The sequence below is a fragment of the Staurois parvus genome, unplaced genomic scaffold (genome assembly GCF_062004578.1).
Source record: "Staurois parvus isolate SC_StPar_1 unplaced genomic scaffold, SC_StPar_1.0 ptg000469l, whole genome shotgun sequence".
NCBI lineage: Eukaryota > Metazoa > Chordata > Amphibia > Anura > Ranidae > Staurois > Staurois parvus.
In genome coordinates, this window is record NW_028318265.1 from 2,807,942 (window position 1) to 2,820,229 (window position 12,288).

General features: G+C 42.8%; 1 protein-coding gene across 1 annotated transcript in view; it reads right to left on the reverse strand.

Annotated features, from left to right (window-relative positions):
* ST8SIA1 (ST8 alpha-N-acetyl-neuraminide alpha-2,8-sialyltransferase 1) overlaps positions 1 to 12,288 on the reverse strand; it is an 82,611-nt gene that overhangs the window by 33,530 nt on the left and 36,793 nt on the right. The window contains exon 2 of the mRNA XM_089689139.1: positions 5,533 to 5,677. Within this exon, the coding sequence (XP_089545265.1) occupies positions 5,533 to 5,677 (145 nt within the window). The remainder of the gene's footprint in view (positions 1 to 5,532; positions 5,678 to 12,288) is intronic.

The following is a 12,288-nucleotide window of genomic DNA, read 5'->3' on the forward strand; positions in this document are numbered from 1 at the left end:
GTCTGTTAGCGGGTCAAGAGTTGAGGGAAAATATACACAGTTCAGCATCACTTACCGATGTCCCTCCTCCAGCCTGTGATTGAACGGGCTGGTTGGACCACTTCAGCACAATTGATTGGCCCCTTGTGCTGCATTTCCCTCCCCCAGTCACAGCTTTGCTGTACAGGGACTGCAAGAGGCAGATATCAGGTCACATTCAGTAATTACACTGTATTCAAAGAAATGTCACACTACATGTGTCTTTTATTTTTGTCTGGAGCCCAGCTTTAAAATATACAAGCACCTGTTAGAGAATAAACAGGTGGCGCACACACCTAGTGCATTATCCAAGGTTTATTGAAAGGTATGAAAGGTAAAAACATACTCACAGACGAAGCATGTATCTAAAAAGCATTTGCATAATGACGATGGCCACAACGGCAAGCAAGGTGTTCCAACTGTCAGTGCGGTCAAATATCTGACGCGTTTCGGGGACAAATTCCTTTCCTCAGAGCTACTGACCAGCCTCTGGTGCAGATGTGTAGTGGATGGATGATGGGAGCCTTGCTGTGGCCATCGTCATTATGCAAATACTTTTTAGATGCATGCTTCGTCTGTGAGTATGTTTTCACCTTTCATACCTTTCAATAAACCTTGGATAATGCACTAGGTGTGTGCGCCACCTGTTTATTCTCTATCTAGTGGCTGATCTCCCCATCTGAGGAGGGCTGCACCCCTGAATCATTTCCTTTGGTTGTCGCTGTCCTGGTTCCCTTGGCTTCCCTTTTGGCTGTGCATTTCCAGAGGCGCTGGAGAGTACATACGATACAAGCACCTGTGTCTGCTATGGTCCACTATATAATGTCAGGACCGCTCATGCAGTAGAAAAGCAATGAACAATCCAATTGCATTTTGGCTCCTTATTGGGAACTGCACAATAGAACACATATAATGTTTTGCAGTGAGCCAATAGGAAGTCATAGCTGGCTTCCCAAACTCAAGATAGTGGCACTAGGGACCCAAAGACCAGCAAAGAACTGGCCCGGGTGATTGCAGTGCTGGAATTCTAGGCTGGTGAGTACCTGCTTAATAAAAGTCAGCAGGTAAAATATTTGAAGCTAACTTTTAATTTTTCTTTTAAGTTACAGAAGAATTGAAAAAGAATGAGGAAATAGAGTGATACTTTTAACCACTTCCTGTCCAGCCCATGTACATAAACGGCCGAAGTGGGTCACCGTTTATAAACGGCCTCCGCATTCATTGCCTGTGCGCGCTCCCTGGGAACACTGATCGCTGTATGGGATCTCTGCGCGAGGTCCCGATTCATGTGATCCCTAATTGGCCAATCAGTGATCACTTCTGACATCATTGCTTACTACGTGTGAAATCTTTGAATGATCACAGAGGTCACATGGTACAAGGCTATTCACAACAGCCTTGTACCATGTGACAAGCTGTGACCAATCACAGCTCACAGTATTTCTCAATGGCTGCAAGAATGCAGCCAGAGAGAAGGAGAAATGATTATGGCCTTTATGGGTGTAAAAGCAATCAGTGTAAAAAAAGAAAACAAAAAATCCTCATCACCCCCCACAAGTAGTACAGTGTCACTATGGTGACACTGTACTGCTAGGGTGATGGTATGTTAAAAAAAAAAAAAAAACATAAATAATAATATATATAAAACATTTTTTTAGAAAAATTATAATTTTTGATGAAAAACTAATTTGGGATTTTTTTTTTACTAAAAAGACAGCTGAATACATTTTGGCCAAGATTTATGAAGAAAGATTATTTATTTGCAACATTTTATAAGAAAAACACTTTTTTTTTCAAAATGTTTGGACTTTTTCATTTATATAGAGAAAAACAAATCCCAGTGGTGAATAAATACCACCAAAATAAAGTTTTATCTGTCTACAAAAAATGCTAAAAAATTAATATGGGTACAGTGTTGCATGATCATGAAATTGTCATTCAAAGTGTGATAGCGCTGAAAGCTGAAAATTGGCCTGGACAGGAAGGGGGTGAAAGTGTCCGTACTTGAAGTACAGTATTTTCTGGTGTATAAGACTACTTTTTATACTTAAAAATATACCCCAAAAATTGGGGGTCGTCTTATACGCGGGGTATAAAATGTGAACCTTGAGTTTGTTTGGGTCAAGCTGTCTGGATGTGCGGTATATACAGTATACTGCGCTGAGCCAAGCGGTTTCAAAACGTACCGGTACGTCTCTACTGTAATCAGCCCGCTGGATGCGTGTATGTACGGTAGCTGCAGCTACATACAGTATACACTGGGCCAATCACAGCGAGCGATGTATTCTACTAATGAATACAAAGCCTTCTCGGATTGGCTGAGTCAGAGAGGTGGGCTGATGATGTCACAACCTCAGCCAATCCGAGCAGGCTTTGTATTCTTTAGTAGATTACATCGCTCGCCGTGATCGGCCCAGTGTATACTGTATGTAGCCTCAGCTACCGTACATACACGCATCCAGCGGGCTGATTACAGTAGGGACGTACCGGTACGTTTTGAAACAGCTTGGCTATACTGTATATACCGCACATCCAGTAGGCTCACAGATTAATCTGTCATAGGGACATTTGTTTTGAGCCAGCTTGGCTCAGCGCGGTATACTGTATGTACATTACTGCACATCCAGTGGGCTGTATATATACTGTATACTGTATGTAGCCGAAGCTACCGTATTACCGCACAGCCAGCGGTAACCATCTGATTTGGAATTTGATCCATATGATGACTGTCTTACAAATGTATCACAAGATGTCATTCATGAACTTATGATGTCAGAGGATGAACATGAGGATTTTGAAGGATTTTAAGTACCGGTAAGTTATAACCATTTCAATTAAAAAATCTGATGTTTTTAAATGGTGTTGCCTCGGAAGGGGGGTAGTCTTATGCGGCGAGTATAGCCCAAAACCTATGTTTTAACTAGAAAATTAGAGGGTCGTCTTATACACCCAGTCGCCTTATACGCCGGAAATATGAACCAAAACCACAAAGATCAGAAAAAGCGATGCAAAATGAATCTACACAGCTGTACCACCCCACCCCCTTTCTTATTTCCTATCATGAATCTGGCACACAAGCTGCTTACATAAATTGCACAAGATACACACTGCCACCTCTGAAAAGCTGTTCTAGATGGCATCTATTTAATTTAAAGTTTAAAATGATGGAAACAAGTGAATCTTAGAATAATGTGGTCCCTCCGACCCCTGATTCCCAACTTGTGAACATTCCCCTCACTCTTTCCTCGCAGCCAGCACCAAAATCCTAAGTGTTGGCTGGGGTCAGATGCTAGGGAGAATGGTGAAGTCACTACATCCGCCATGTTACCGTGCTCCAGCTGCAATAGCCAAGCGCTGTTATATGGGAGGCGGCAGCAAAAGGAGTGTCAATGGGGCACTGATGAAGCGAGTATAAGCGGGAAGTGGCGCCTTTACATGGATACTGTCACTTGGCCTGAATGGGAGACATGATCTGGTCTTTTAAAGTTATAAGGTATTCTCTATATTGTTTATCTGAACTGGGAGATATACTGTACAAAAACTGAATTATGTATTTATTGAAACATTTAGATCTACAGTATTCTACATACTGTATAACCAGCAAAAATACTGAAAACGGTCTTTATATTAGCTTCCTCTAATCCCCGGAACAGTACTATCGGAAGAGTAGGGGGGAAGGAATCTCCTTCACGTATGGTAACTGACAGCAGAGTGGTGGACTCATCGGTGTAATGAGGTTCTGTTGTTCAGTCACAGGCTGGAGGGGGGTCCTAGACCAGATTGTACTGATTAAAGACTGTGAGTTCGCTTACATTGAGGTGCTCTGTCCTAGGGGTGCCTGGATCAAAAAACTGTTTAGGTTTATCAGTGCCTGGAGTTCTAATTTAAATGTTGATCCCATCCCCCCCCGACCCTTATTCTTATTCTCAATTTGATGTCGTCCTTATACTCTACTGATAAATATTAAAGCAATACTATAAAAAACACAGAATTTCAATTTGTTTGGATCTTGCAATGATGCCCATTGTAAGATATTATAGGGCATATGGAGCATATGCAAATTAATCTATTTACATATGCATGTTAACAAGCTTATTTGCATCGTATGCAAATCAAACAAGGGAATCCATATAGGAAACTATTGAAACAGCATAATGAATGGAGCTGTATCATCTTCCTCTGTTGCTGGGAGTTTGGTACAATGAAAGGATCCGCATAATGGGCAGGACTGCGCATATAAAACAGGAGGTTTAGTGAAAAACCATTTTTAAAGAGAACTTGTGATGATGGCTATTACCTGGCATACCTGGAGCTCTAATCCACAGCTGAAGCGGGTAAATACGTGATTCACACAGGCAGTGCTAGTTCTAGGGGGGGCACACAGCTGTGTGTAAGGCTGTAGGAGTAAGGTCCTCCTGCAGAGATGAGTTCCACTCTGGAACTAGCACCACCTACAGGGGTCAGCCAATGCTAATCTCCAGGGCTGGATGGTAGTCCCAGTTGTCATGAATTAAAACCATCCTAACAGATTCCCTTTAAATAAACAAAGAAGCAATAAGAATGTGCAGAACTCACAGAGACCAATAAGATTTCACTATTGTAGTATTATATTCGTTGGACAAATCCTGATTGGCTGACAATTGTTATTGCACGTCACAAATTACAATGTACGTTGCAGAATATGTATTCTTCTTTCCTAATGTTACATGGTCTAAGAACTGAAGATAATTTTCTCCACACACAGCCAATCCCGGACAAGCCCCCTCTAACCTCCAGCAGCATTACAGGCAGTGTGTCATGGCACCCACTACAGACAATATAGAAGCAGACAGAGCAACATGGGAATGATAGCACTGACAAAGGGTGTACTGGGTGGCCAATGGACAGATTACAGAGTTTGGGACTAATACTGGAGGCAACTCTGGCCAGCCAATGAAAAAAAATAGTATGACAGTGGAGTGACAACACTTCTGTTTTATGTTGTGTTATATTTATTTTTAAACATTAAGTCATATTATTAATGTTCAGAAATTAAATCCTTATTTTGTAATTTTTTAGAGGACATCTAAAATTGTAACTTCACTCAGCTGCTTGCGAGCTGAATCATCCAGCAGTATCTCATCCCTTTTAAATTCCAGTGGGAAGATATCCCTGACCCCAGAAAGGTTTCTAGTTTTGTCAGTCTGCCAGCACAATATTGGTATCACCCTCCCCCAGAGGATTTCTGAATGACAAAATAACTGTTGAGTCCAGCAGCAAGAGAGGGACACCATCATTGTTGCTTTGTGGAACAAACAATGCTTGCAAAGATTTTTGGTTCTATTTAGAGTGGACCTTTAACATAATGTAAAAACAAAACCTAAGTGTTTGAGACGTCCGGGAGAACCAGGAGTGTCCCAGAAAACTGGAGCCATCTGGAGGATTGTTTCACTCTGAGACATCCAATAGGATAGTATGTAACAATTCAGATTCCACTCTTGGGCAATGAATGAGGAAGGGAGGAGGTGGACTGACCTGTGGGAAGAGATTGTATGTGGAGTTATCTATGGTCAGAGAATATAGGAGCTCTCCATCAAACCAGAGATTCTCGCCCAGCGGGGTGTTCACCTTCGTCATGGAGAAGAGGTGGCTGGGGTCACAGCAGTCATTTAACAGCTTCCTGGAAGAGACAACAAATCCATTATAGAGACAATTCTATCCAAAGAAGAAGTAATAGAAAATGTCCTGAGAACACAGATTATTCAACTCCTGAAGATTAGCAGTTGATGGCAGAGCAGAATTCTATGAAAGGGCACAAAGGAGACAAAAAGGGGTATATTTACTAAAATGGGTGCGCTCAGCATCTGGTGCAGCTGTGCATGGTAGCCAATCAGCTTCTAATATCAGCTTGTTCAGTTAGGCTTTGGCAGTAAAACCGTGAAGCCGATTGGTTTCTATGCAGAGATGCACCAGATTTAGCACTCTCCAGTTTCAGTAAATAAACCCCTGTCAGGTTTAGTGGAAACACATTAAAATAGATGTAAACCCAATTCAAAAAATGTTTTACTACATTAATGTCATTGCACCAGATTTTGCACTCTCCAGTTTTAGTAAATAACCCCCAAAGTGCGGTCACATAAAGGACTGAAATTTAGGCTTCATTCACATAAGCACACAGATCTTGTGTAGAGGGTTGTGTTTATATGGCTGGGGAATATTAGGTGTCCTGTCCAGCCAGCCGGTCAAAATCAATGACAGGCTGAGAGATGCAGCGGCTGTATGGACCTTACACACGTAGATTATCTGCATCCAGAGCTGTTGTCCAAAGCTGCGTGTCCATCCCGGTACAGATGTGAACACTGGCATGTACAAGAAGATCTATACAGCCATTGCATCTCTCTGACTGTCATTGATTTATATAGGCTGGCTGCACAAGGATGCACGGAACTCCTGCCATTCCCTGGGTGCATAAACAAGACCCTCTACACCACGGGTGTCAAACTGGCGGCCCTCCAGCTGTTGCCAAACTACAAGTCCCATGAGGCATTGCAAGATTGACAGTTACAAGCATGACTCCTAAAGGCAGAGGCATGATGGGACTTGTAGTTGTGCAACAGCTTGATGGCCACCAGTTTGACACCCCTGCTATGTACCCCTATGTACCCCTTCTGTCAGTTATGGCTGCAATCTTTCTTGGTCTACTTGACCTTGGCTTGGTATCAAGAGATCCCCGAACCTTCCACTTCTTAATAGGTGATTTAACAGTACTGATTGGCATATTCAAGGTTTTGGACATCTTTTCATGTCCTTTTCCATCTTTATAAAGTTCCATTACCTTGTCATGCAGGACTTTTGACAGTTCTTTTCTGATCCCCATGGCTCAGTATCTAACCTAGTCAGTGCTTCCACGTAAGAGCTAACAAACACATTGACTATTTATACACCGACACTAATTGCAATTTAAAAAGCCACAGATGTGAGACATTAACCTCTAATTGGCATTTTAACCCGCGAGTGTCACCTTGTGTGCCTGTACCAAGGCCAAACATTCCAGGGTATGTAAACTTTTGTACTTGTCCATTTTCGTGATTTCTGTTATCATTGTGATTTAAAAACGAGGCAAACAACTATTTGATAATAAATGACTTCATATGATCATCATCCTTCAATAAAAGAGCATTTTTTGGCATGAGCAGTCATATTTTCAATATCAATGCCAAAATGTCACAATTTCTGCCAGTGTATGCAAACATTTCAGCACAACTGTATCTATCTATCTATCTATCTATCTATCTATCTATCTATCTATCTATCTATCTATCTATCTATCTATCTATCTATCTATCTCTCTGTCTATCTATCTAGTTGTAATTATCTGTCCATCAATGTCTGTATGTCTGTTTAAAGACTACTTCTGTTTTTTCTCTTGGAGAAGTTAGTAATTCTGGGAAGTGATGGTAGGGGATGAATGGGGCTCATTGTGCTCGGTCTCTGGGATGATTATGCTCTGCTGATCCTTAATGAAATAAAAGGCTCCCTGTTCATGGGAATGACGGTCCACAAATCTGGACATCTGGGTCAGGGTTGGTGAGTGGCCAAATCTGCAGCGCTGGGTCTGATGTCACGTAAAGTAGAATCTGTTTGATGGACATTGAATATTTTCCAGAGATGATATTTGGTTGCTAAAGGTTACTGCAGACCGCTGCCACTTTTGTTGTTAAATGTAGCCGTTCGGTGTGTACAATCAAACTTGCATCTCTTTGGGGCGGATTACTATTTTGTGTGTGAAGCTATGTGTGGTGTGTATCTGATCCAGAGCAGGCAAAATATCATTATAAAGTGTGCTTTAATGGGAAAAGAATCTCCATCCTGTGCAGTTAAAAATACAACCAGACCCTTTCTGTAAATGATCTACAGAGCTGCATAGAACTAGCTCTTGAGGAAATTGTTCTAGATTTTCACAGTTCTTGTCATAAAGAAACCTTTCCAAATGCTTGTGTGCATGTCTTATACAGCATTATATTATTGCAGGAGCATATTATTCACATGATGTAATTGCATTATTAACCTGCAATTATGCTTTTCCTTGTAAATCATACTTTATCATTGCTGTTTTGCACGCAAACATACAAATTATTGTTCATTTCTATTATCCTGAAAATGTACACCAGCACAATCAAACTGGAGCATCTGCTTACCTCGGTGCAATCGCAGCAACTTCTGCCTACCTCGGTGCAATCGCAGCATCTACTGCCTACCTCGGTACAATCGCAGCATCTACTGCCTACCTCGGTACAATCGCAGCATCTACTGCCTACCTCGGTGCAATCGCAGCATCTACTGCCTACCTCAGTGCAATCGCAGTATCTACTGCCTACCTTGGTACAATCGCAGCATCTACTGCCTACCTCGGTACAATCGCAGCAGCTATTACTTACCTCGATGCAATCTCAGCATCTACTGCCTACCTTGGTGCAATTGCAGCATCTACTGCCTACCTCGGTGCAATCGCAGCATCTACTGCCTACCTTGGTGCAATCGCAGCATCTACTGCCTATCTCGGTACAATAGGAGCATCTACTGCCTACCTCGGTGCAATCGCAGCATCTACTGCCTATCTTGGTACAATCACAGCATCTGCTGCCTACTTCAGTACAATCGCAGCATCTACTGCCTACCTCAGTACAATCACAGCATCTACTGCCTATCTTGGTACAATCACAGCATCTACTGCCTACCTCAGTACAATCACAGCATCTACTGCCTATCTTGGTACAATCACAGCATCTACTGCCTACCTCAGTACAATCACAGCATCTACTGCCTATCTTGGTACAATAGCAGCATCTACTGCCTATCTTGGTACAATCATAGCATCTACTGCCTACCTCAGTACAATCACAGCATCTACTGCCTATCTTGGTACAATCACAGCATCTGCTGCCTACTTCAGTACAATCGCAGCATCTACTGCCTACCTCAGTACAATCACAGCATCTACTGCCTATCTTGGTACAAGCACAGCATCTACTGCCTACCTCAGTACAATCACAGCATCTACTGTCTATCTTGGTACAATCACAGCATCTACTGCCTACCTCAGTACAATCACAGCATCTACTGCCTATCTTGGTACAATAGCAGCATCTACTGCCTATCTTGGTACAATCATAGCATCTATTGCCTACCTGAGTACAATCGCAGCATCTACTGCCTACCTCAGTAAAATCAAGCTGCAGCAACACCTTTATACTTAAGTTCACTCAAATTGCTGCATCTACTGTTTATTTAAGTGCAATAAAAGTACACTATGTACCACTACATCAGAGCAATTACACTGCATTACTGTCAACCTCAGTGCAATCACAGTGCACCATGTAGAGCCTACCTCGATAAAATCAAACTGCAACATCTCTTACCTACCTCAGTACCTTCAAATTGCAGCATCTAATGTCTACTGGAGTGCAATTAAACTGCAATCTGCATAGACTAGATTCAGGACTTTTAGTGCATTTTCAGAAGTGCAGGAACGCATGCCAATCAATTTATCATGGTTTTCTATGGGTCCCATTCACATCTATGCAGTTTCCTGCAGTGCATTTTTGAAAGAGGTGCAGGGAATTTTTTTCATACAGGGGGGTGCATTTTTGGGTCCATAAACTTAAATGGAAGCACATCAAAAACAAATGTATATGCGGATTTGGTAGTGTTTCGTGTTTAACAGAAGTCTCCTCTTGCTCCAAAAAAACGCATTAAACATGAAATAGTGCGGCAAAAACACATCATAAAAGAACCTAGCCTACCTCAGCGCAATCAAACTTCACCATATACTGCCTACCTCGGCACTTTGAGACTGAACCATGTACTGCCTACATCGGCACATTCAGACTGAACCATGTACTGCCTACATTGGCACATTCAGACTGAACCACATACTGCCTACATCGACACATTCAGACTGAACCATGTACTGCCTACATCGACACATTCAGACTGAACCATGTACTGCCTACATCGACACATTCAGACTGAACCACATACTGTCTACATTGGCACATTCAGACTGAACCATATACTGCCTACATCGACACATTCAGACTGAACCATGTACTGCCTACATCGACACATTCAGACTGAACCATGTACTGCCTACATCGACACATTCAGACTGAACCATGTACTGCCTACATTGGCACATTCAGAATGAACCACATACTGCCTACATCGACACATTCAGACTGAACCATGTACTGCCTACATAGGCACATTCAGACTGAACCAGGACTGCCTACATAGGCACATTCAGACTGAACCACCTACTGCCTACATCGACACATTCAGAATGAACCATGTACTGCCTACATCGGCATACTCAGACTGAACCATGTACTGCCTACATCGACACATTCAGACTGAACCATGTACTGCCTACATCGACACATTCAGACTGAACCATGTACTGCCTACATTGGCACATTCAGACTGAAGCATGTACTGCCTACATCGACACATTCAGACTGAAGCATGTACTGCCTACATCGGCACATTCAGACTGAACCATGCACTGCCTACATCGGCACATTCAGACTGAACCATGTACTGCCTACATCGACACATTCAGACTGAACCATGTACTGCCTACATAGGCACATTCAGACTGAACCACCTACTGCCTACATTGACACATTCAAACTGAACCAGGTGCTGCCTACATCGACACATTCAGAATGAACCATGTACTGCCTACATCGGCACATTCAGACTGAACCATGTACTGCCTACATCGACACATTCAGACGGAACCATGTACTGCCTACATCGACACATTCAGACGGAACCATGTACTGCCTACATCGGCACATTCAGACTGAAGCATGTACTGCCTACATCGACACATTCAGACTGAACCATGTACTGCCTACATTGGCACATTCAGACTGAACCATGCACTGCCTACATCGGCACATTCAGACTGAACCACATAATGCCTACATCGGCACATTCAGACTGAATCATGTGCTGCCTACATCGACACATTCAGACTGAACCACGTACTGCCTACATGGGCACATTCAGACTGAACCACATACTGCCTACATCGACACATTCAGACTGAACCATGTACTGCCTACATCGACACATTCAGACTGAACCATGTACTGCCTACATTGACACATTCAGACTGAACCATGTACTGCCTACATCGACACATTCAGACTGAACCATGTACTGCCTACATCGACACATTCAGACTGAACCATGTACTGCCTATATTGGCACATTCAAACTGAACCAAGCACTGCCTACCTCAGGACATTCAAACTGAACCATGCACTGCCTACCTCAGGACATTCAAACTGAACCATGTACTGCCTACCTCTGTGCAAACAAACTGAATAACATACTGCCTACCTTGGCACATTCAAACTGAACTAAGTACTGCCTACCTCTGCGCAATCAAACTGAACAATGTACTACCTACCTCTGCTCAATCAAACTGAATAACATACTGCCTACCTTATCACATTCAAACTGAACAATGTACTGCCTACCTCTGCGTAATAAAACTGAACCATGTACTGCCTACCTCAGCCCAATCAAACTGAACCATGTACTGCTTACCTCTGCGTAATCAAACTGAACAATATACTACCTACTTCTGCGTAATCAAACTGAACCATGTACTGCCTACCTCTGCGCAATCAAACTGCACATGTATTTCCTTGCTCAACAAAATCAGCTGCAACATGCATCAGATTTGACTTCCACCCTTTTTCACATGTCCTTCAGTCTATGTGCGGACAGGCCATGTGTGTAGCCACAGCAAACAGCAGACATGTGGCTTACCCATTCAGAGATGGCCCCTCTGATGACACTTCCCTTGTGCTCACACATCAGATACAAACTCTGTCTACCATGCAAAAGAGCCGAGTCACAAGAGTCCCCCCATTGCCGCCCACGCCGTGCTGCATTTAATACACCCATTATACAACATGGCTACAAGAGAGAATTGGGGGGGGGGGGGTAAGATTGCAATTGCCTGAAGCAAACTTGTGAGGGTCATAAGTTCAGACAGCAAAATACATTTTTTCTACACGCCCTGTCATGGTTAGAGGGTGTAGCACTTGTCAAGCATGACCCATTCAAGTGAATGAGGCTGCTCTGCAAGTGCCCTGCAACCTAGTGCAGTACAGCAAACAAGGGGTTAAAGCAGGAAGCGTTGTGTTGCTTTCTCACCACCTGTTTTAACCCCTTGGACCCCACAAATGCATGCAGTTGGACCCCACAGAT